Here is a 20,418-nt window from a genome sequence, read left to right on the forward strand (position 1 = left end):
CATGTAATAAAAATATTATAGCCCAAACATAGGACTATGTACCCTCGGGGCAGGAGACCATTAGCCCTCCTTACGTCGGGCAAATGGTCACCCGCCCTCGGGCACATAGTCCAATGTTTTGGCTACAATATATAATATTGACAACGTGTTGGATTATGCACAGTCCCTATAGAGGGACTGTGGATTATGTTTACATAAATACGTTCTTCCCTAACTGGAAGAATGTCTGCATTCTCAAGTGGTGGAAGCATATGAAAGATTTGAAAAAGATATTGAATAGGATTAAATGGAGAAGAAACGTATTATAAATACGATAAATATCACCACTAAAAAGGCCAATTAAAAACGATATGTGGTTTCCGGAAACCCGACCTATCCTTTTTATACATGCCTCATATATCGAACGTCGCTCGCTTCATAGGATCCGATGGTAACTCTTCGCGGGCCGAATATTCACCACTGGACTGAAAGTGACCCGGAACTATTTTCAACTTGACAACTTTTGGATGTAAAAGTCTTGAAATTTCATGTTTGGCATGGGAAATCCGGTTTTTGGAAAATGTTGCTGCATAAAAACATTATGATAAACCGCATAACACTAGTAGTAGTTTAAATGTATCAATGCGCCATTTGATAATGAAAATCATTCCATTCGTAATGTTTTTTCGTCTAAAATGGAAATATAGTATTGATTATCATTTGCCAATAAACGTAAATATTTTGACTGAAAACTATGTAAGAGAGGCATGTAATAAAAACATTATAGCCCAAACAAGGGACTATGTACCCCTGGGGGACAGGATACCATTTGCCCGACGTAAGGATGGCAAAAGGTTACCTACCCTCGGGCACATATTACCATGTTTTGGCTATAATATATAATTCTATTTAAAGCCTCCGTCCCATAACTGTTTTCCATTTTCAAAAATCACTCATGATTTTGCTGAATTTTGATGCTATAGGTCATACTGAAATAAAAATAAAAATCATAATAATAAAGTTCCCGACCTACCCTATTTCCTGAGGGCTTGTTAACGGAAACAATTTTTTTTCTAACGTCTTGTGACATTTTACTCCCATGTACATTAGCTTGACTGTAATCATTCAAATCACTGCTGCAAATCGTAGGATGAGAAATTACTTCATACGCAAACCGCATTAGAACACACCTGGTATGAAATGCTTGATTAGCATTGATTACTGTTTTACCAGCGCTCATTCAGTCGCCTGGATGGTGTTATTTTTCCAGATTTGACAGGGACTGGATTATCATTAGATTCGAAGTTGATCAGTAAGGTAACTAGACTTCCAGATTGTTCCTGTGAGAGAGAAGCTAACAAAACCATCCGTTGTAAATCGGAAATGATTATGGACGACAGCGGTCTCTTCATACTTTGGCCGTCTCAGAAAGCTGGCACACCCGCAGTAAAGCAGTGTCCACAGGAACGCAACAACGCAACCAGGCTGTGGTAAACTAAACTAAACTTTTCGTACTGTTTTAGTTCAATGTTTTATCATTAGAATGTCTTCAGAGTTCATTTCTTGAAGAATATCAAAATATTTGAGATATAACTTCGGTATGTTGTTTTATCAATGAATGCATGTTTGTCTTTTATAAGCAAGGAAGGGTTGATCGTTTACAGATCTCCTCGATCAGTAGAAAAACTGAGATAATGAAAATTGGAAATAAAAAACTAGTGACTAATATTTAAACCAAAATAACCATTTTCTGCATTTTTAGGACTAAACTTCAAGACTTCAATAAGTACACTTATATTGATTGCTTTAAAGGATGTTACAACTCACTGGTTTTCTAAAGTTAAATCCATGTTCACTGACAATAGGAGCGTTGCACTTACATTTGACTACACATTAGAATAATGTACTTAATTATCCCTTAAATATAACGCGATGCTTGATTGGTTCTTTGTGATTGATGACTTACCGTTCTCTTTACAGAGGATTCAAATCGATGTCTCCATATTTTTTTTCAGTTCATATGTTTGTTCGCCAGCAGGACGATTGCAAGCTGAATGGGAACCCCCGGATACTTCCGACTGTTCGCTGAAAAGACCAACTAGAAGAGATCGATTGAACAATTTGGCAAACTTGGCAAACTTTGCTAGTGATATTTCTAGAGGTGCGAGGATACAGATTATCTGATTGGATGTTCGTCGCCTATCACGACTTTCAGTACAACCTCTTATGGCAAATTATTAATGTCATCCCTGTTTTAACGTTGACGTATTCACTACAAAACTGATTTGTCTTTCATGTAATCTTTCAGGGCGAGCATTTTATGTCTGTACCTTAACTACACTAATCTGAATCACCTTTGATCAACGCGAGTAATTTACCTCATAATTTTTAAGAACAAATTTCGGATTACTGAAAACATGGAAATTTTATTGACACTTTTCATCTTGATAATTATGCTGGGTTGATTTGTTTTCGGCAAAAAGAAATAATATATCACATGACACATGTATCTTTAGAATCAAGGGCAGTGTGGCAAGATGCATGAAATGCTTTTTGCACACAAGTAAAACTTGCAAGTAGAGTGTACTTGTATCTTCACGTAAAATGCGCCTTGGGGAAAGATATTTGGAGTCAAAAATTTTCACGATTCTTTTTTGATCGACCACTTGGAAGTTTCTCTAGTACTAAACCATAGACCCTCGAGAAAAAGTTTATCTCGAGGGTCTATGACTAAACATTTTTGATCGACCACTTGGAAGTTTCTCTAGTACTAAACCATAGACCCTCGAGAAAAAAGTTTTTCTCGAGGGTCTATGACTAAACATTTTTGATCGACCACTTGGAAGTTTCTCTAGTACTAAACCATAGACCCCGAGAAAAAGTTTTTCTCGAGGGTCTATGACTAAACATTTTTGATCGACCACTTGGAAGTTTTCTCTAGTACTAAACCATGGACCCTCGAGAAAAAGTTTTTCTCGAGGGTCTATGACTAAACATTTTTGATCGACCACTTGGAGTTTCTCTAGTACTAAACCATAGACCCTCGAGAAAAAGTTTTTCTCGAGGGTCTATGACTAAACATTTTTGATCGACCACTTGGATGTTTCTCTAGTACTAAACCATAGACCCTCGAGAAAAAAGTTTTTCTCGAGGGTCTATGACTAAACATTTTTGATCGACCACTTGGAAGTTTCTCTAGTACTAAACCATAGACCCCCGAGAAAAGTTTTTCTCGAGGGTCTATGACTAAACATTTTTGATCGACCACTTGGAAGTTTCTCTAGTACTAAACCATGGACCCTCGAGAAAAAGTTTTTCTCGAGGGTCTATGACTAAACATTTTTGATCGACCACTTGGATGTTTCTCTAGTACTAAACCATAGACCCTCGAGAAAAAGTTTTTCTCGAGGGTCTATGACTAAACATTTTTGATCGACCACTTGGAAGTTTCTCTAGTACTAAACCATAGACCCTCGAGAAAAAGTTTTTCTCGAGGGTCTATGACTAAACATTTTTGATCGACCACTTGGATGTTTCTCTAGTACTAAACCATAGACCTCGAGAAAAAGTTTTTCTCGAGGGTCTATGACTAAACATTTTTGATCGACCACTTGGATGTTTCTCTGGTACTAAACCATAGACCCTCGAGAAAAAGTTTTTCTCGAGGGTCTATGACTAAACATTTTTGATCGACCACTTGGAAGTTTCTCTAGTACTAAACCATAGACCCTCGAGAAAAAGTTTTTCTCGAGGGTCTATGACGAAACATTTTTGATCGACCACTTGGATGTTTCTCTAGTACTAAACCATAGACCCTCGAGAAAAAGTTTTTCTCGAGGGTCTATGACTAAACATTTTTGATCGACCACTTGGAAGTTTCTCTAGTACTAAACCATAGACCCTCGAGAAAAAGTTTATCTCGAGGGTCTATGACTAAACATTTTTGATCGACCACTTGGAAGTTTCTCTAGTACTAAACCATAGACCCTCGAGAAAAAGTTTATCTCGAGGGTCTATGACTAAACATTTTTGATCGACCACTTGGAAGTTTCTCTAGTACTAAACCATAGACCCTCGAGAAAAAGTTTATCTCGAGGGTCTATGACTAAACATTTTTGATCGACCACTTGGAAGTTTCTCTAGTACTAACCATGGACCCTCGAGAAAAAGTTTTTCTCGAGGGTCTATGACTAAACATTTTTGATCGACCACTTGGATGTTTCTCTAGTACTAAACCATAGACCCTCGAGAAAACGTTTTTCTCGAGGGTCTATGACTAAACATTTTTGATCGACCACTTGGAAGTTTCTCTAGTACTAAACATAGACCCTCGAGAAAAAGTTTTTCTCGAGGGTCTATGACTAAACATTTTTGATCGACCACTTGGATGTTTCTCTAGTACTAAACCATAGACCCTCGAGAAAAAGTTTTTCTCGACGGTCTATGACTAAACATTTTTGATCGACCACTTGGATGTTTCTCTGGTACTAAACCATAGACCCTCGAGAAAAAGTTTTTCTCGAGGGTCTATGACTAAACATTTTTGATCGACCACTTGGAAGTTTCTCTGGTACTAAACCATAGACCCTCGAGAAAAAGTTTTTCTCGAGGGTCTATGACTAAACAATTTTGATCGACCACTTGGATGTTTCTCTAGTACTAAACCATAGACCCTCGAGAAAAAGTTTTTTCTCGAGGGTCTATGACTAAACATTTTTGATCGACCACTTGGAAGTTTCTCTAGTACTAAACCATAGACCCTCGAGAAAAAGTTTTTCTCGAGGGTCTATGACTAAACATTTTTGATCGACCACTTGGAAGTTTCTCTAGTACTAAACCATAGACCCTCGAGAAAAAGTTTTTCTCGAGGGTCTATGACTAAACATTTTTGATCGACCACTTGGAAGTTTCTCTAGTACTAAACCATAGACCCTCGAGAAAAAGTTTTTCTCGAGGGTCTATGACTAAACATTTTTGATCGACCACTTGGAAGTTTCTCTAGTACTAACCATAGACCCTCGAGAAAAAGTTTTTCTCGAGGGTCTATGACGAAACATTTTTGATCGACCACTTGGATGTTTCTCTAGTATAAACCATAGACCCTCGAGAAAAAGTTTTTCTCGAGGGTCTATGACTAAACATTTTTGATCGACCAATTGGAAGTTTCTCTAGTACTAAACCATGGACCCTCGAGAAAAAGTTTATCTCGAGGGTCTATGACTAAACATTTTTGATCGACCACTTGGAAGTTTCTCTAGTACTAAACCATAGACCCTCGAGAAAAAGTTTATCTCGAGGGTCTATGACTAAACATTTTTGATCGACCACTTGGAAGTTTCTCTAGTACTAAACCATAGACCCTCGGAAAAAGTTTTTTCGAGGGTCTATGACTTAACATTGCACGGTGACCCCTGTTTTCATTCTTGATTTTGTTATAAAATGTTTGAAAGTTTTATTAAGGTAAGCTTATGTTTGAGAAACAATTGTGAGTCTGTCACTTTCGGGGCGCATGTACATTTCCGACAGAGAACTATAGGCGTCTTGATCTATTTTACCAAAGCTTGAACTCTTTTGATGTTCCAGAGCAAAAGAAGAAAGTCCTCACGCAACTGAAGAACCTCACCGCTGAAGCCGAAAGTTTCGATGAAAGTGACGTCACGATTTCCATTGACGTCATTAAGAGTATCTTAGAAGGCAGGAGAAGAGGAACGGAGGTTAACGTGGCTGAAATAATGCTGCGGATTATGGATAATTTGCTGAAAGTTGATCGCGGAGTGTTGATGGCCGGTCAGAGAAAGAGAAAGACCGCAACCAGGTAAATGAGAGAAATTTACAAGGAAAAAGAAGAAAAATTGTTGGTATCTGTTATTGTAGATATTTTCTTTTCTGTTGTATGGTTTCTGTGAAACATAAATCTGATAGAATGCACTTCGGGGACTGATATTCGGACTCTCGAATTTTCACAATATTTTTAAGCGTACCACCATGAGGGCTCATTTTGAAGCTTATAGAGTAAATACAATTTTCACCGGCTAGGTTTACTGAAATGGGGAATTTTATATAACGTAGGGATGGCAGGCATTCTGAATTTCATATCTCTTTCTCTAGTACCAAAATTGGCAAGATGCCGCCCGATTGTTATTTTTGATTCTCAAAGAGTATCGTTGAAAGTTTGCTTAAAGAAAGTATCGGGAAAAGTTTGTATTTTATTTTCGAGGCGCGAACTATCTTCCAGCCAGCGATACGCTGCTGTGAAAAACTTAATTTTTTCTTCCTTCAGACTCATCAAAATTACAGAAAGACTTGCTTTGGCTGTAAACATTGGCAAAGGGTTCGAAGATACTGATAACACGTCGGTAACCATAACAACGCCAAATATTTACGTCATGGTAACAAAAGTCGATGCTTCAGAGTTTGATGGCTTAACATTTAAGATGTCACTTACAGAGGTCAGTCGTAGTACCTTAACGTAACAACATTATTCTGCTTAACTCTTTGAGTACCGAGAAAGTTAGTTTTGTCACCTTTTTAAAATATAACCCAGATATTTCTTTTGAGATGCAATTTTTCAAAATGTGGATCAAAACTGTAGCCTTTGAACAATTCAGATTTGTCATGCTGGTCTAAAATAATCAAAAGGATTACAGAAAAATTCATGAAATTGGTAAAATGTAGCACTAAAATTTTGCTGGGAAAATATTAGCTGTCAAAGGGTTATTATAATATGCTGTGCTGGAACCCGGCAATCTGATTGGCTGGAGCCGGGGTTTATATTCTCAACAAGAAGACCTGCGCGCCGCGTAACATTTTTTAACTCGCGCAAATTTCGAACGTCAACTTGAGAGCTCAACGCGCCGTAATGTCGAACAAGTCTATGGCTTCAGATTGATTTTGATTGTTAAATTTTAGTCTAGTGCAACTTGACGAACCAACAAAAGAAGAGTTTCTGTAAGCAGTGGAGGTTATGTAAACAACAACATAATTTTTAAAGTTTTTTGAGCGTTTTTCTGCAGTAAAATTCTTCAAGTTCGATGTCTAATCGCGATATCGATGCGTTGCGTAACCGTATTTAAGAATTCAACTGTGCACGCGCGCGCGTTCTGAAACGTTCTTTTTTAGAGTTTGTATGAGGCTGGGCGCTCCTGAACTCTCGTTCCAACTTCGGCCCTAAATAACGACATTGTCCACTTGTTTTTAACTTTAGCATATTATAATGAGGTTATAAACGGTGCGCTCGGGTATTTGGCTGCAGATATAAGACCTCTGGGGTGAAAATTAGCATATTTGGGTGCAATAATCACCTCGCTTCGCTTGGTGATTCCCGCCAAATATGCTAATTTTCACCCACCTCAGAGGTCTTATATCCGCAACCAAATACCCTCGCTTGCCGTTTATAACCTCTAAATATACTTAATTTCAGATTCCATGAAATCGTGATTTTATTTCTATGATCAACTCTTTACTTTCGAAGGGAGAAGTAACTGGTCAAAATAAAGAAGAAACATTAATCACACTGCCCACTTCACTATTTGACAAACTCGACCCAGCTGAGAGAGACTTGGTGAAAAGAGCACAGTTTATCACCTACAAGTCAAATACTTTCTTTCGGGTGAGTAGCAACATAGAAGGAAATTTGGACATTTGAAAGATACATCAAGGTCAAGTTTAAGTGTGTAAGGTAGACTGTTGTCGAAAGTACATCTGTTTGGACAATTAGGGAATTTATCGGACTTTTTATCAAAAGAGCATGTTTTGCGTGCTTCAATACTTGAACGATTGAGTATCTTCGCTTATGTTGAAGTCATTTTAAAACTAGCTTCATCAGAGCAAATAGAAGCATACCTATACTAGCTGAATTTGAGACAACTGCGCACTATTGTCCTAAATCTGTATTCCATAAATGACCTCAGTGAAACAGTTGATACAGAATAGCAAGTTCAAGGGGAAACAGGGCAATCTAATGATATACAACAATGCCATAAACAATGCACTGAGTCGGATTGACCTATCAGAGCGGCATGCCTCAAAGTCGGAAAAAGTACGTATCAACGTGACAACGTGAGCAACGAAATGTGTTGGAGTCTCTCTCGGCCATACGGTAAATAAGCCAATGTAGCGTACTACATAATGGTTTATAGTCAACTTCTCTTTTGATTATTTGGATGTTCGGGGCATCATTCTGGTGGCTCTGGGTATCGCCATACTATATAATGTCCTAATGATCATTCTGCATCGTCTCTGCAGGCCATTGACAACACAACATCTGCTCGGCTCAGCACCGTCGTTGCTGCAAGTATCGGGGATTTAAATATAACAAACTTGACGGAACCCGTCGAAATCAAGATGGAGCACGAAAATTCGGTAACAGTGATAATTTCTATAAAATATGATCGAATTTCCAAACATACTGACGGGTAGTAGGATAAACAAATCGAAAATATTTAAGGTCATAGACCATAGGTCCGCATATAACATCATGAATAACCGATATGAATATTCAATAGTAGAAAATTTTGCTCGGTCATTTTTTCTCGACAAATTTCAATCGTTAATGGCAAACAAAACGCCTTAGATATTAATGAGGCTATATCGGTGCATACATTTGCCTTTCCATTTATTAAGTCAAAAAATGCTTGTCATCGGTAATCGCAGTGTTTAAAGGCCAGCTGAAATGGCTGGTTCCCGAATTAAGCTGAGTAACCTATTGTGTTGTACCATAATGGTTGAAAAGATTGTTATTACCAAATAAGTCTGGTGTTGTCGATAATGCAAATATAATTTAATTAAAAATGCTTCTTCTGCAGTCGACAGCCAATGGCAATGTCACCTGTGTGTTTTGGGACTTTAGTCTGTATGGTGAGTATAACACATGTCATTTCTTAAATTTCCAGAACAGTCAAAATTATTATGTATATCATCATCGATGGAAATGCTTGTACAAAGTCAATCTACACTATAAAATCAATAAGGAACAACAACGCATTTTTGTAAATCCGACCGTCGGACAGAGACTGCAACGAACGAATGTTTGTTTACGATTCAAACACAACAGTGCTTTAAACAATCGTTACTGCAGATTTTCCACCTTACTTTTGCTCATTGTCTGTCTGTTTGTGTCTTCTGTACTCTCCATTACGTGACCGCTCTCAACGCTGAAACACTGTCACCAGATGGTCGAGGTGCTTGGTCAACTGAAGGTTGTGCTGTCTCATCAAATGCAGATGACGGCGGGAATACTATCGTCTGTGCGTGCAACCATCTGACCAATTTTGCAGTATTGGTTGTAAGTGAGAATAACCCATTCTCTTCTTATTCTCTACCCGCTGAGCTTATGATATAACTTCTTCGATTTAAGTTACAACTTAAGGTCAAACGTTTTCTTTGACTCGATTTAATATTTTTTCGTTGTTTTCCTTTGTGGTTCATGTAACTTAGACTCGACAGTCTTAAAACTGCATGTGGCGCATTTCAGAAGAGTATTATGAAATACTAACAGAACGCTGTTTCTTTTACAAGGACGTATACGACGAAGCTCAGCACTTTGACTCAGCCAATAAGAAGGCGCTATCTGTAGTCTCATACATTGGATGTGGGATATCACTCCTAGCGTTGGCTCTGGCACTGGTCAGTTTGATCGGATGCAGGTGAATGAATATCAGTTATCTTTAGTTTGCCGACCTTTTTACTAGTAAACATATCAACTTGCCAAAGAGCACGACTGATGTAAATGTTTAAATTAAGGCGTGACTATTTCTAGTTTCCGTGATAATTATATTACAGTTGAAAGTGTAAGAACATTTGCTACAGTGAAATGTCGTGCAGTTGGTAATTCTAATCAATATACAGAAGAAGCATGTTTACATGACTGATTTTCAACAGATACAGCACTTCTACCAAAACAGCTATGACCACAACAAGTTTACCCTTCCCTCACTGAACAACGTATCAACATCCTGACGCATTTTCTGTAAGATACTAAATGTCATGAGACACATGCTTTTGTTAAGGTTCGAGCAAAAGTAGAGAAAATGCAAGAAACGGTATTAAAGAAACGTCGTTCAATGTTTTGATCTAATGAAGAGAAAATCAGATTTAGCGGAGCAACAGATTTTTACCGGGCGCGTTCCTTGTAAATGTTTTCAGCTACCTGCCGCTAACGCGTAACAGCAGAGGCTACGTTTAGGTCACATCAGAGGTTGAAGACTAATCTTTATGAAAAATAATATACCTCTGGCGATTACAATAATGATAGTCGTCTGATTTTAAAAATTAAAATAAAAAATTTACTGCATTAGAAAATGATTTGGCTGTTTTGTGTACTGTGTCCTTAGTATTCATGTCTTATAACAGATAGGCGTGTTTTTAGGCCCTGTCTTAGATATGCACATCGCAGTTTTTACATAATTGTTCATGTCTTATAACAGATAGGCGTGTTTTTAGGCTCTGTCCGAGATATGCACATCGCAGTTTTTACATAATTGTTCATGTCTTATAACAGATAGGCGTGTTTTTAGGCTCTGTCTTAGATATACACATCGAACTTTTTACATAATTGTTCATGCCTTATAACAGATAGGCGTGTTTTTAGGCCCTGTCTTAGATATACACATCGAACTTTTTACATAATTGTAATATCTTTTGTTTCAGAAAAAGGAGCGATAAAGCCAACAAAATACTGATCAACTTATGTTCAGCTCTTTTCCTGACGTTGATGGTATTTTTAGTGGATTCTCTCGTCGTCAGCTTTGCACCAATCAAAACCGGACTTTGTACGACCATTGCCGCTTCGCTACACTTCTTCTTATTGGCCGTTTTTCTGTGGATGTCGCTACAAGCAGTCTACATGTATCTGATGTTGGTGAAAGTCTTTGAAACCTACATTGTCCATTTCATGGTCAAGTTTTGCCTTGTTGGTTGGGGTGAGTGACGATCATATTGAATGACCGAAAATATGATGATTTTGATATTTACATAAGTTAGTAAAACTGATGGAATGGCAAACATACATAAACTTTTTGGTGAGTGGATATAAAAAAACGCTTGCTTCACAAGACAGCTATTAAACATTTTCTGTTAAGTATGTTCAATGTTTGAACCAAAATATCATCCAGGAGAATAAGAAGACTGAAATACTATATCACTGGTATTTTACTAAATGTTACCAAAATTTCAGTCTCAATTCAACACGCTGATAAAAAAGTCTAACGGCGAAAGTTCAAACACGTGTTAGAAACTTATTTCACTGTATTCTGTTGAAAAAACTAAATCAACTGATTAAATCTGTTTTATGAGTATGTAACACCGAACATAAGGTCAAAGGGTAGATACAGCGACCATCTGAACTATTCCATTAGCCTGCGCACATACTGAGTGACTCACACAACTGTAATGATGGTTACCATCGCCACGCCTAGTGAACCAAAATAAGGTTACAGGACTATGGCAAGCCAAACGTTGCAATATTCTAGAAAAAACTACTTTCTTTTATACAAAACATTTTCGTTGTGCAAATACCTATTTTCGTTTGTGAATATGCATTTTCTTTGTGTTATAACCTATTTTCTTTGCATGAAAACCTATTTTCTTTGTGTAAAATCCATTTTCTTTGTGTAAAAACCCATTTCTTTGTATGAAAACCTATTTTCTTTGTCTAAACACCCATTTTGTTCGTGTGAAAACCTATTTTCTTTATGCAAAAAAAAACATTTTCTCTTTGAAAAAAAAACATTTTCTTTTTGTAAAAAACATTTTCTTTTAGTAACAAAACATTTTGTTTATAGTTGAAAAACATTTTTTTTTTGTAAAACCTATTTTCTTTTTGTTCAAAACATTTTCTTTTTGTACAGACCTATTTTCTTTTTGTACAAACCTATTTTCTTGTTGCACAGCCTTCATTCATGTTGCAAAACGTATTTTTTGTTGCACAACCTTCATTCATGTTGCAGAGCCCATCCTAGTATTCCAAAGCGACCATTCGTATTGGTCACGTGTCACATCTGTTTGTGCTTGTTCAACTCATGTTTCTCTTTAAAAATGTGTTATTTTTATTTGAAATATCTTCTTCTATATTAATAAAATAACATACGCAAGTTTGTAAAACTTTCATTCCTGTAAGTAGGCCTATAACCTATTCTTGTATTCCAAAACGGCCATACAGGACTGGTCTGATCAACTTCCTGAAACCCAAACCATTACATTTCGATAGTTCGTTGATCTCTGCCACTACTGGTTGCCTCTTAACGTCTTTAAGAAAAACATCTTATGAACTTCTAACTTTGAACATTATCTCTATCAGTAACAAAACATTTTGTTAAGTTACTTCAAGTGTAGATTTATGAGTCCAACACCGAATTCAGCTACATTTTATAATTTTTCTCATAGTGTTTTGTTTTTTTGACAGTTGATATACTTCACTGAGATCTTTCTTGTAATTTAAATCAAGATCCCGTAAGGGCCAAGGTTTCAATGAAGGATTATACTACATTATGCAAGACATTACATACTGCATTACGTTAGGTATCATAGCACACTACATTATATTTAATTACATAAATATTACATTACTTTCATTGTATACTACATTACATTTCATTGCATAAAATATTACATTACATTTCATAGTACCCCACAGTACATTTCATCACAGTAAATATTACATAACGTATCTTAGTACATTTCATTGCATTGTATTGCATTGCATAGCAACTTATGAATGTAACTCAACCTACAGGAATTCCATTGGTAATCGTCGTTATTACTCTATCCGTGGACGTAGAAAACTATGGACACTACAGCGAAATGTAAGTTCTATATATTTTTCCATACATGATGAAGTGCTATATTTTTGCCTTAATCACCATTACGACACATATTAAGAATTATGGAAAAATGTAAACGAGAACTGTCCCTTTCACTTAGATACAGGCTTGCTTATAAAGTATGGAATATGTGGGTTTTTTTGAAATTCATATATGTGTCAGAATATTATCAATTTAACAAACATTGTGTAACTTTATGTTGTGTTTTCTCAGATGCTGGTTGTCGAGGTATCCGTTCTATGTTGCGCTTCTTGCTCCACTGTGTTTGGTACTCATCTTCAACTCTGTCATCTACTGTCTCGTCATTTACCAAATATGTGGACTGAACTCAAAAGCGATGACTGCTCACGAAAGATACAGTTATATGTCTCAGTTGAGGGCGGCCATCGGATTGATGGTGCTGCTTGGGCTGACGTGGGCGTTTGCAATATTTGCTGTCGGTGAAGCAAGTCTTGTATTCAACTACCTGTTCGCAATATTCAACAGTCTTCAAGGGCTCTTCATCTTCGTTTTCCACTGTGTGATGAAGAAAGAAATAAAAAATGGCTGGAAGAAGATTTGCTGTCGATTCAAGACGACTCAATATACCACAACAGGTGTGTGAATTGCTCCAGTTTACTTAAATAATATTGAAAGAAATATGGAATGCGTATTTTAAAAACCTAAGTATATAAAACTATTCTTCGAAGAAGAATATATAAGACTATTCCCTTAAATATGTTTGTACTACAAGTAACGATGACGTAATCCCTGCGTATTGAAGTCTTGGGATTTTCTAGACACAAATACCTCAGGCTCCTTAATATGTATTTGCCCCTTATATTCCATCGGGGGATATCACAAGATGGTTAAAGTAGTTTTGCGATGTACTTCACTCTCATCAGAAGACTTTAACAAACGTTACGCCACATTGAAAGTGCTTCGAAAAAACTAATAAGCGTTGATGCAAAACTTATAAATGACAATTGCCTACAGCACACTGCTTACCGATAACATGCATGTTTAAAACCTTAATCCAATGAAACAAAAGTACTTCATTTCTACATATTATTATACCAAGCAAGTAATAGTCGGGACTGCCGTACTCTATGTACTGGAAAGTCTGTCATCCCCTGATTGTATTTCTTAAGTTGTAATTTCGGTATCTGGAAAATTTCCTCATCTTTTGACTCTTCTGCATACCATTACTAATCTTTCATTCATGCTATCCTGTCATACAGACGAGTCTGGTAAAACAAACAGTTCATCCGCTTTGAAATGCCAAGCGAGCGAGACTACCAACACTGAAACAAACCTGGGTAAGTCGTAATTATATGATATGATGATGCATCTTTAAAAGTGTCTACACATAACATTTTATCAAGATATACAGCACATTATGCTTGGAGTTTTGAATCACAGAATGAGCTGTTCTGGATTAATTACAATGTTATCGACGATCATTTGAACTAAAACGTCGAGGTATAGAGAACTTCAATCGTTTCGATATGATAAGGGAATTTAAACGGGATTGATTATAAGTCAACACACTTTTCGTGGCTATTTCGTCATTATTAAAAATAGATTCCTGACAAAATGTGTGAATGAAATGGGAACAGCTGCGAGCATTACAATGATATAAATGTGCCAAATTTTGCATTCACTGTTACCACAATATGTACATCACCATTGACACTGTTGCGGTAACTAGACTTTACATATATTATCTGCAAACGGTCGTCCGTTGATATACTGTTACAATCACTGTCACACTATCATACCTTCAAAACCCGTCCAGTATTTTCAGAAGACAATTATCCCCCAATGAAGTAACATTTCATGAGTCTTATCAGGTTTGAAGAAATGCTTTTAGCTTTCTCTTTGAATTCGGCTTGACCTATGTATGCACAGAACGATGGACGTTACGAAGCAATCAGACGCCACAATGGATTTAACTTATTAATAAACTTATTGAATTGAATTTTACCCTGTATTTCCTTTCAGATTCATCAACTTCGACACAATATCATATCGACAGTCAGTTTGAAAGGAATGGCAGACAGGCACAAAAAGACTAATTCTATACTGAACTGCTTCCAGCCATTTTTTCCAACCAGCACCACAATATGTACTATTGTCAATTAATCATTACTTGTAATACCAAATACGCAAAAATAGTTTCGCTGAGTATCTTCCAAAAATCTAATGGAAAGTATTATTCACGCATGTTTACATAAACAGTACGTTAAGACCATGTATAGGACCTGGTGTCACATCATATCTAGACATAGTGAAGTAATATTATAAAGCTTTCTCTAGTTTCACATATATTATTTTCGATAGGCTGGACGTAATACCATCGACCATCTAGCACCAGCCCAGCATCACCTTCTAATTACTACCTTCAAATCAGATCTGGAAGTTCTCATTCCGGTATTATTGAAAAAATGTCGCTTTCAATATAAACCTTACTGTAAACACGACTTACACTCAGCATTTTGTCCATAGTATAATTTCTTAAATAATATCAGACTACACAAGATCACAATGAACATATATCTCGTAGCATGGAGTTCCTTCCACTTCCACTGAGGTCAGAGGGTGTTCTTCTCGGTGTTCTTAGTGGCGTGAATTCAACTTAATGTCAAGATATAACTGTAGTGCTGCACTCTAAGTATAGCGGATGTCCTTACGTAAATGTTTCTTAAACGTAAATGTTTCTCAATGCTCTTTAAGAGAGTGCAGTAGAAAGAAAGCAGGCAAGGAAAAAATTGACTGACTATTTATGCTGAATTTAATGAGAAATTATAGAAACAGGTGATGATCGTATGATTGTCATTCTGATGTGAGATTTACTGGGTCATCATAGTCTGGTTCCCTGACCCATTTCTACCGCTGGCTGCGCTGCTAACAGAAATAGGGTCCGGTATGGGCCAATTTTTCAGTCAGAACTTTGACTGCATATTAATGAGACAGGATCACGTGATCAGCACATATGTACAGTGTTTAGAGGCAAGCTCGAAAATTAGATGACGAAACATCGACCGTTGAAGTTGTTTGCACGGCTTCACTTTTAAATCTCCGACTCTGTTCTTCTATGGTGATATTTATAGTGACATGCCTATTATCGTCTTTGATACGTTTCTCAGACGTGACCTGGTGAACATGGTGACCTTTGGCATGTACGGCAATGTCTCAAAAATAATTCATCGTTTTTCATTCAATGTCGACATAGGATGCTTGGTTCAGGAAACTATGGAGTTAAAATGACTCCATGGGCATTCGAAATCTAAATTCAAAGGTAGCTCCAAGTTGTAAATAAATTCTACGCAATCACTGCCCTGGTACTATTGACCAATGATAGCAGGCAAGGGGTATTGTAAGCATGGCTATCATTGTCAACAGTATTAGTGCAGTGATTGCGTTGAATTTATTTATAGCTTGGAGCTACATATACCTTCGAATTTAGATTTTGTATGCCCATGGAGTCATTTTACCTCCATAGTTTCCCGAACGAAGCATCCTATGTCTACATTGAGTGAAAAACGAAAAATCATTTATTCTTGAATCTTTGCCGTACATGGCAAAGGTCACCAAGGTCACGTCTGACACAAAAGTCATAGACGATAATTGTCATTTCTCCACTAAATATCATCATAGAACAACAGAGTTGAAGACGCAAAAGCAAAGCCGTGCAAACAACTTCAACGTTCGATGTTTCATCATCTAATTTCCGAGCTTGCCACTGCACAAATGTTCTGATCACATGATCTTTTCCGGCGATTGTGCTCATATTCTGCCTGAAACATTAGCCCATACCTGACCCCATTTTCGTTAGCAGCGCAGCCAGCGGTAGAAATGAGTCAAAGAACCAGACTAGGGTCATCATTTATATCTATTTAAATGAAAAGATAAGGCCAAAGTTCATGTGACATGCAATAATTGCTTCGAAAGTTTAATGTTATACAAGTACTGTAATTTTTCCAGGGGCAAACTGTTTGTTGTACATTCTTTTTGCTCTCTGATACTAGACTTCCCCCCCGAAAATGTGGTTTCAGTTTTGTCGGCAGAAGTCACAGAGTTGTCAACATTTTGATGCTAAGGTGTTCATATTTTAATGTTATAAAATTAGTATTTAATTAAAAACAGTCCCTCAAAGGGAAAGGTAAGAAATTATATCATTTCTTTTACTCTCACTGCCAGCTGATTGTAAGGGCCTTGTTTTGATGACTTAAAATATTGCCCATTCATGATTTTACTTGCATCCACCTTGTAGAAGATTACAGTAATCACTGAGCAGTGAAAGAAATAATCTAGTCAGTTGCAAACCTTTAAAGATAGTCAAAATCTGAACTTTTCTCTGAGATGATTAGGAGAAACACTAATTGATTACTGCAAACGATAGCACATAGATTTCATTTTCTTCTGAAGTGAGGTACAGCACCATAGACAGGCCCTTATTTTATGTTCTTTAATTTGATTATCAAGATCATAAAAAACATATTGACTTTGATCAAGGTAGATTTTTGATGTATCTGTGAGATTTGTGAGGTACACTAGTAATCATCAAGGATACCATGATATGTTGACATCAGTTTAGTTTCCTCACTTTCAATCTTGTGATACAGCAAGGTAGCAAAGACGTTTTAGCATTAAGCGAATGATTAAAAAACGAAAAAGTTTATTTCATAGTAAAATTTATAAATTAAATAACTCATTGCTTGTCATGTGTCCAGAGATTATGAAATCTCCACATCTTAAAACTTAAAAATACCGCAATGATACGGTGTCGCTCACATTTGATCAGAATTGGTACATACCAGTATGGGGGCCAAAGATCAACAATAAATGTTGTTTCTATCTGTTCAGGACAGGAAAATTCTACGTTGATATTATGACAATGATTTCTGCACAGTACAACCAGAAAAACAACAAGAAATATATAAACCAGAAAAACAAGAATGACAAAAGTAAATAAGGTCTGAAACTTTAGGTACTGGAGGTCAACTTTAGCAACATGCATAGCAGAAACAGCTAGTCCCTCTTAGTTTGAGCAGGTCTGTTAATATGTAACAGTTCATAAACTGTATGACAGGAAATGACTCAAGGTCAGTGGAGTAGCCTGTTTCAGTCACTGGCATGCCACCACTCCTGCACATTTGCAGGATTTCCCTTTTTCTTACCTCATTTGCACATTTTTGACACTGACATGTTCATTTGAACAACGTCACATCTCAACCCCTGCATCTACCTGTACACCAAATACTGAGATGGTAGCTTTGGCGGTATGGGAGCTTTTGCGTGTGACGTACATACATCTGCACATACATACATATACCCACATACATACATACATACATACAGACATGCAGACGCCACCGACTCACCATATAAGCTCTTTTTGGTATTTATATACATAACAAATGTGAGCTAATAACAATGCTAGAACAAAAAACCATTCCTTCATTAGGAAAAAAATATTGCCATGATTACAATGGTGATCCAAAACTGGTAATAAATGTCAAACATCTACTTTGAAGATCTTATAGTTTCTAACAACTGCTTTTCATAGGAACAGTGAATGGAAAATCACATTTACTCTGTTGCCTTCATGGGTCCCTTCAGTTACCATTGTGTAGTAATCTCCTTGCAGATTCCACTCCAATTCCACCACACGCACTGCCATACTGATGATCTCACACTATAAACACACTGTACTTATCAACCGTAAGGTTTTATTCCTCACATCTCAGTGTGTCACAAAGAAAGTCATAATATGAACACACAACTTCTCTAAAGACACAAAACAAGAGCTTTTTGTCATAAAGGTCAATATTACAGGTTGGTACTTCCTGTACATACACTTGATTTTAAAGGAGACTTCTTGGAATTTTGGAAAGCAAGTAAACCCCTCCCCTACCCCATCCCAGCATCCTAATGGTTCTACTCCGGAATAAAAAGGACGCTATGCGTTCTACAGACTCAGTACGCCCAAATAATCATGTGATGCCGGTACAAACAAGCCCGCATGTGTACTAACTTGTATGGAAATACACGTACGTCTATGCGCGTTTGCGCACATGGCTTTGTTTGTACCGTGGTCGATTCAATTTCCGGGTTTGGCATATATATTCCTCGTTGCTGTGCCACAGTGAAAAATATGTGACCTCCTTTGCAGTTTTCCAAGTTCAGCAGGACCTCCCTTAGACTCAATCGGTTCAAGTCAGTGAATTTCTTCTACACATAACATGCACCTTTTAACCATCATATTCTAATCAAGTAAAATTATGTTAATTATTCAACGTCTGTATATGCACAAGTAAAGCAAGTTTTTCATTGGGAAAAAAATATTCACAATTTTATCATAGACTCCCATCTATAATAAATGAACATTTTTGGTGAAATTCTAAAGTCAAATTTTTTATCCACATACCGGTACCATTAATTTGTAACAACCCTATTCCAATTAAGTACATTCATGTCAATTATCAAATATCTATAAATGCATAGATATAGTTTTGTATTGAAAAAGTATTACATAAGTTTTCTCATACACTACCATGTATAGTGAATCAACATTATCAGCTGATTATCAATTAAATCCAAATAACAAAATTTTGTAAACACATGCTTGCGCAAAAATATTGCGATCCACCTGTAATTTCTGTCCAATCCCTTTGAGGGGTAATTTCAAAATTATAGCAAGTCATAAGAGGAAATTTGAACATTAACACCTTGTGGGTTTGTTAAGGAGTGCAATTTGAAAAAATCTGAGAATCTTTTTTTTATTCTCTCGCGCCCCCAGTTGTTTGTATGTGCAACTTTACTAAAGCAATGTGTGTGTGTGTGGGGGGGGGTCATTAAATTTTTGTCATCTTAAAAGGGGGGGGTCATCAATTTTTTGGTGCAATGGGTAGGGGGTTCACTTATTTTGACTGATGCGCAGGAAGAATTTGCCGGCCCACCCCCGGCCATAATAACTGGACGCTCTCTTAGTTTGAAACTCCCCCGTATCGCGTACACCTTACTCATTGCCTTCACCCAATTAATAAGCTTTATATGAAAACACAATACACATATTGTGTTCACTCTACTCAAACATTCAAAAACATTCCGTGGGGACTAATTACAAAAGTGTGATAACATTTGATTTAGAACAATTTTACTGTCCATTCTTATCTGCAAACCATTATCAAGGGCCAGGAGTAGCTGCAAGTTATTATTATTATTATTATTATTATTAAAAATTGTTTAAAATGCACTACACATACGTCTCAGCACATTGTACATAGCGTATAAAATAATTTAAAAATACAACCACACTAAAAAATAATTTACAGAAAATTACACATAAAACTGAGTAAAAGGTAAGTTTTCAAACTGCGCTTAAAACTATCTACACTTCTGGCGGTCTTAATTTCAAATGGCAAATCATTCCATAGTAAGGGTGCACATACTGAAAACGCCCTCTGTCCATATGTCTTGTTAAAGTTGCCACGCGGCTGGGTTAAACATAATTTGTCACTCGATCGCAGGTCTCTGGCAGGTACATATAAATCTAATAAATCTCTCAGATAAATAGGTGCAATTCCATGGATAATTTTGAAAGTAAGCAAGTTTTGATGATTTTTCCACTAGATTT

The 20,418-nt window shown here is 36.8% G+C and overlaps 1 protein-coding gene and 1 long non-coding RNA gene across 3 annotated transcripts in view; one reads left to right on the forward strand and one right to left on the reverse strand.

The window, feature by feature from the left end:
- LOC139142746 (uncharacterized) overlaps positions 1-20,418 on the reverse strand; it is a 123,049-nt gene that overhangs the window by 46,816 nt on the left and 55,815 nt on the right. The window lies entirely within an intron of this gene.
- Positions 1,256-19,557, forward strand: LOC139142745 (adhesion G-protein coupled receptor G6-like). Its single transcript, XM_070712855.1, has 14 exons — positions 1,256-1,469; positions 1,995-2,140; positions 5,563-5,794; positions 6,260-6,428; positions 7,451-7,588; positions 8,224-8,340; positions 8,784-8,835; positions 9,150-9,262; positions 9,496-9,623; positions 10,627-10,898; positions 12,710-12,779; positions 13,011-13,393; positions 14,018-14,095; positions 14,781-19,557. Exons 1-14 carry the CDS (start codon positions 1,363-1,365, stop codon positions 14,852-14,854), a joined length of 2,079 nt encoding a protein of 692 aa, XP_070568956.1. The 5' UTR covers positions 1,256-1,362; the 3' UTR covers positions 14,855-19,557.

This window comes from Ptychodera flava, chromosome 10 (genome assembly GCF_041260155.1).
Source record: "Ptychodera flava strain L36383 chromosome 10, AS_Pfla_20210202, whole genome shotgun sequence".
Taxonomy (NCBI): Eukaryota; Metazoa; Hemichordata; class Enteropneusta; family Ptychoderidae; genus Ptychodera; species Ptychodera flava.